Source organism: Oratosquilla oratoria, chromosome 18 (genome assembly GCF_046742065.1).
Source record: "Oratosquilla oratoria isolate Oo_2021 chromosome 18, ASM4674206v1, whole genome shotgun sequence".
Taxonomy (NCBI): Eukaryota; Metazoa; Arthropoda; class Malacostraca; order Stomatopoda; family Squillidae; genus Oratosquilla; species Oratosquilla oratoria.
Window position 1 is genome coordinate 52668482 of NC_134794.1, and position 5000 is coordinate 52673481.

Genomic DNA, 5000 nt, shown 5'->3' on the forward strand with positions numbered 1-5000 from the left:
TAAGTGAATAAATGAACCAATAAATTATGAAAAATCTTCAATTCCAAATGAATAAAATATAAATAAGTGAATAGAATATAGACGAGTCAACAAGTAAACAAGTAAATGAAATATGAATAATGAACGAATCGATAAATGAATAAATTAATAGATAAATAAATAATTAAAAATCGTCAATAACAAATGAATGAAATATATATGAATAAGTGAATAGAATAAAGATATTTAAATAAGTAAACACAATATAAATAATAGTCAAATTAATAGAGAATGATAGATAGGAAAATAATAAAAAATTATCCGCAACAAATATATTATAAATAAATCAGTACATAGAATATAGATTATTAAATATATAAACAAATCTAAAATAGAAAAAATAAATGAATGAATAAATAGATTAGTATGTAAATGGAATATAGACAAGTAAATATATAAACAAGAAAATAGAATATAAATAACAAATAGATTAATTAATAGATAAATTAATAATTAAAAATCATCCGCTACACATAAATGAAATGTAATTAAATAAGTACGTAGAATATAGAAAAGTAAACGTATAAGCAAGAAAAAAAAAATAAATGAATAAATATATTAATGGTTAAATAAGTAAATAGAATAAAAAATCGTCTTGAACAAAGCCTTTCATGGGTCGCCATGTTGACGATTTTCGATTTCCGCGTTTTCTTATTACGCGTTAAGCTTTGTGTTTCTCAATCACGATTGGGTCAACCTCGAGTCATGCGAACCGTCAGACTCGCTCATACAAACCTCAGTTGGATCCAGTCACTATCCATCCGTCTGTTTCGAAAGATATGTCAGAATTAATCTCATATACATATGTATGTGTATATATATATATATATATATATATATATATATATATATATATGTATATATATATATATATTGTGTGTGTGTGTGTGTGTGTGTGTGTGTGTGTGTGTGTGTGTGTGTGTGGTGTGTGTGTGTGTGTGTGTGTGTGTGTGTATGTGTGTGTGTGTGTGTAATTTTTTCACAACCCTTCTCATGCCTTCTTCCGATTCCTGGTCTTTTTTTTCACAGCTTTTCTCATGCAGCCTTCATCTGTTCCATGACTTTTTTTTCGTTTCTTTTTTCTTGTTTATATTGGTACAGACCTTCTCATGTAGCCTTCCTTGGTGTCATGACTTCTGTCTTTCAAAATTAATCTCTTAAACACCGCGATTTTTTTTTTCTTTTTTATTTATATTGGCTCAGCCCTTCTTATACAGTCTTCTTCTGTTTCATCACTACTGTCTTTCAGAGTTAATATCTAAAACACACTGAGAAGTTTTTCTTTGTATTTTAGCTTATACAGCCTTCTTATGGATATGAACAAGATTTTATAAAATATAAGATAATGTGCCTTAGCGTGTTGAAGGGATTGGATGTGAATGGGGGAGATGCATATGTAAACATCAATAAATGTAAATGAATATAAATGTGTCTACAGCACTGTATAGCGTGGATATGCTCTTGAAGTTTGAAGGAAGTTGTAGGTAGAAGACTAAGTTATGTGAGAGGAAGTCTTTGAAATTTATGATAGATAAGCGAGCGATATCAATGTGCGACAGGATTTGTTAAAGTCACCCCTTCACTTGATCCATTATACTTGATATATATATATATATATATGTATATATATATATATATATATATATATATATATACACACATGTATCATATGATATTCAACAAGTGTGATGTATACTCAGATTTTGTAAGTAATCCATAGTAATCACACAAGCAATATTACCTATTACCAAAGGCTTTTGCCAAATTATTATAACCTATTCACACACACACACACACACACACACACACACACACAGAGAGAGAGAGAGAGAGAGAGAGAGAGAGAGAGAGAGAGAGAGAGAGAGAGAGAGAGAGAGGGAAAGAGAGAACGATAGAGAGAGAGGTGGGGAGACTAAAACCGAGGCTGAGAATGAAAAAGCGAGAAAGAGAAAAGGAGAAGGCGGAACTGCCGCACAAGCCGCGCGTGTGAATGCGAGACCGAGGGAAGGATTGCTGCGTACAAAGAAAAGAAATGTTGAGCTTGGCGTTGGAAGAAGGCCCGCTTTTAATTCGAAGTCTAAACTTGGCCGCAGCACATTTTGTGGAAATGGGTCGGCGACGGGAGCCACGAGCGGCGCAGGCGGCGACAACACGCACTCCGCGCTCTTATGGACTGCTGTTTTCATTTCTTCTTCTTCTTCTTCTTCTTCTTCTTCTTCTTCTTCTTCTTCTTCTTCTTCTTCTTCTTCTTCTTCTTCTTCTTCTTCTTCTTCTTCTTCTTCTTCTTCTTCTTCTTCTTCTTCTTCTTCTTCTTCTTCTTCTTCTTCTTTGTTTTTCTTGTTTATTTTTCTGATGTATCTTCTTGGTTTATCATCTCTTAACCACAATACATGTGTGTGTGTGTGTGTGTGTGTGTGTGAAAGACAGAGACTGTGTGTGTGTATTGCTCCCTCATCTGTTCGGTTCATATCAAAGTAGACACAACACACACAGACACACACACACACACACACACACACACACACACACACACACACACACACACACATACACACACAGTTATACAGGCATGCAATCGTACAATTAACACTGAGATGCTCATGGACGGTAGCAGCTGGCACGAATGAAATATTGTTTGATGTGTAACTGAAACTTTTAAGATTCTTTTATTCTAAGAGTCTTGAGCCATCCTTTCTATTGTTTATTTATTTATTACTTTTATTTTATTTTATTTTATTTTTTTACAATTATTTTTACAGTTTATTTTTAATTATATGTAAGTTACGGTTCTTAGCTAGTGGTCTGTATATATATATATATATATATATATATATATATATATATATATATACATATATATAATTTATATATATATATATATATATATATTTGTGGGTGTGGGTGTGTATGTGGGTGTGTTTGACAGATAGTTGTGAAGTAGTGATCCAAAGTGGTTCTGAATACTTCGACCATATTTAAGAACATACAAACGAAGAAAACTGCAAGAGAAGGCCTACACTAAGCAATTCCATGTCCCTTGCCACCTATTTTTCCATCCATAAAATTATCTAACCTCTTAAAACAACCAATAGTTTCAGCGCTTATTTGGTTACTATTGGTAAAACAGTTATTGCCTATTTCCTTCTTAATAAGTAAGAGATTGTTGCCTATTATATTTTTGAATTCATAGAAAACCAAATACGAAAAAATACATGTATCATTTTGTATCATTTCTCGCACATAGACTTTTTTATTAACTCGAAAAGGGGGATGGTTCATTGTTCTTGTTCATAGATTTCATTTTGTTTATTCAATTTGTTTATTTAATCAATTTAATTTACTTTTTATTTTCTTTGGGATTTGCTATTCATTTACGTCATTAATATATTTCCATTTGTTTGATTTTATTTATTTATATTTTTTATATGGAACAGCATAGTACAATAGTCTTTTATTCATGTAACTAATGTTAGTATTTGTTATCATCATTATCTATTTCCATTCTTCATTATTGTTTATTTCTATTTAATATCAATCATTATCATCGTTGTTATTATTATTAATATTTTCATTATTATAATCATTATCAGTACTACATACATATACCAAGGCTTTTTCCCCCTTACAAGGGGGGTAGCCAAAAAGAAAAAGGCATAAAATCATTCCCACCCATTCCATCCCTGAATACACTCCACACCCCTCCAACCTCCCTCTTATCTTAGCACCTCCTGAAAGACGGGTCATCCCTGTACCTTGCCCACTGCCCTGGGTCAGAAGCAGTACTATTATGATTATTTTTATCATTACTATTGATACTATTAATAATAGTATTATTATTATTATTGTTGTTATTATTATTATTTTATTATTATTATTATTTTGTTATTATTATTATCATTATTATTGTTATTGTTATTATTATTATTGTTATTATTATTATTGTTATTATTATTATTATTATTGTTATTATTATCATTATTATTATTATTACTGTTATTGTAACCATCATCATTACCAAAATTACTATTATTGTCCTATTATTACCAAGGTCTAATATTGAGTCTGATAGAAAAGTAATGTATTAAGAAAGATAAATATGAGAGTATAGCAAAGCCATCTTCACTCACATTCTTTTATATCCTTTTCCAGATCCAGTCCCAAACATCGAGTGGGGCGGGACGGGGCAGGGTCGTGGGACGCCCCCGAAACTGGAAGGGGGCGTGATCAGGACGTGGCTGGAAGTGGTGGCTTCCAGGGCTTTGGCTGACGCCACCTTCACGTGTACAGCCACCAACCACACTATGGTCGTCATACTCCAAGTGGACTGTAAGTAGTGGTTAGACCTTCTCTCTTTTCATGGAACTGCCTAGTGTAGGCCTTATGGTCTCTTGCAGTCTCCTTCATTATTATGTTTCGTAGTGGTCACACCTCTTTTATCATGGAACTGCCTAGTGTAGGCCTTATGGTCTCTTGCAGTCTCCTTCATTCTTGTGCTTAGTAGTGGTCAAACCTTTTCTTTTACTATGGAACTGCCTAGTGTAGGCCTTATGGTCCCTTGCAGTCTCCTTCATTCTTATGTTTATTAGTGGTCAAACCTTTTCTTTTATCATGGAACTGCCTAGTGTAGGCCTTATGGTCTCTTGCAGTCTCCTTCATTCTTATGCTCTTATGCACAGAACCCATTGTATAAGCATAGTTTTACTTGTTTGCATTATACTTTAAGGGTCGATAGGGTTTAGAACTTGGGCAAGTGAACGGGTGATGTTATTGAAACGATGGCTGCTTATCAATACACAATCTAATGGCCATTCTTTCTCAGAACCCCCTCCCCCTCCCCCTTTTTTTTGGGGGGGAGGGGCGGAATTCCTTGAAATACATAGAGGAAAAAATACATGGATGAAACAGAATTGTCCCAGCGTACGTTCATTTTTTTTTTTTTTTTTTTTTTTTTTTTTTAAGAA

General features: G+C 32.9%; 1 protein-coding gene across 1 annotated transcript in view; it reads left to right on the forward strand.

Annotated features, from left to right (window-relative positions):
• The window catches only part of LOC143035216 (contactin-6-like), a 503111-nt gene that overhangs the window by 223570 nt on the left and 274541 nt on the right, over positions 1 to 5000 (forward strand). The window contains exon 4 of the mRNA XM_076201952.1: positions 4189 to 4365. Within this exon, the coding sequence (XP_076058067.1) occupies positions 4189 to 4365 (177 nt within the window). The remainder of the gene's footprint in view (positions 1 to 4188; positions 4366 to 5000) is intronic.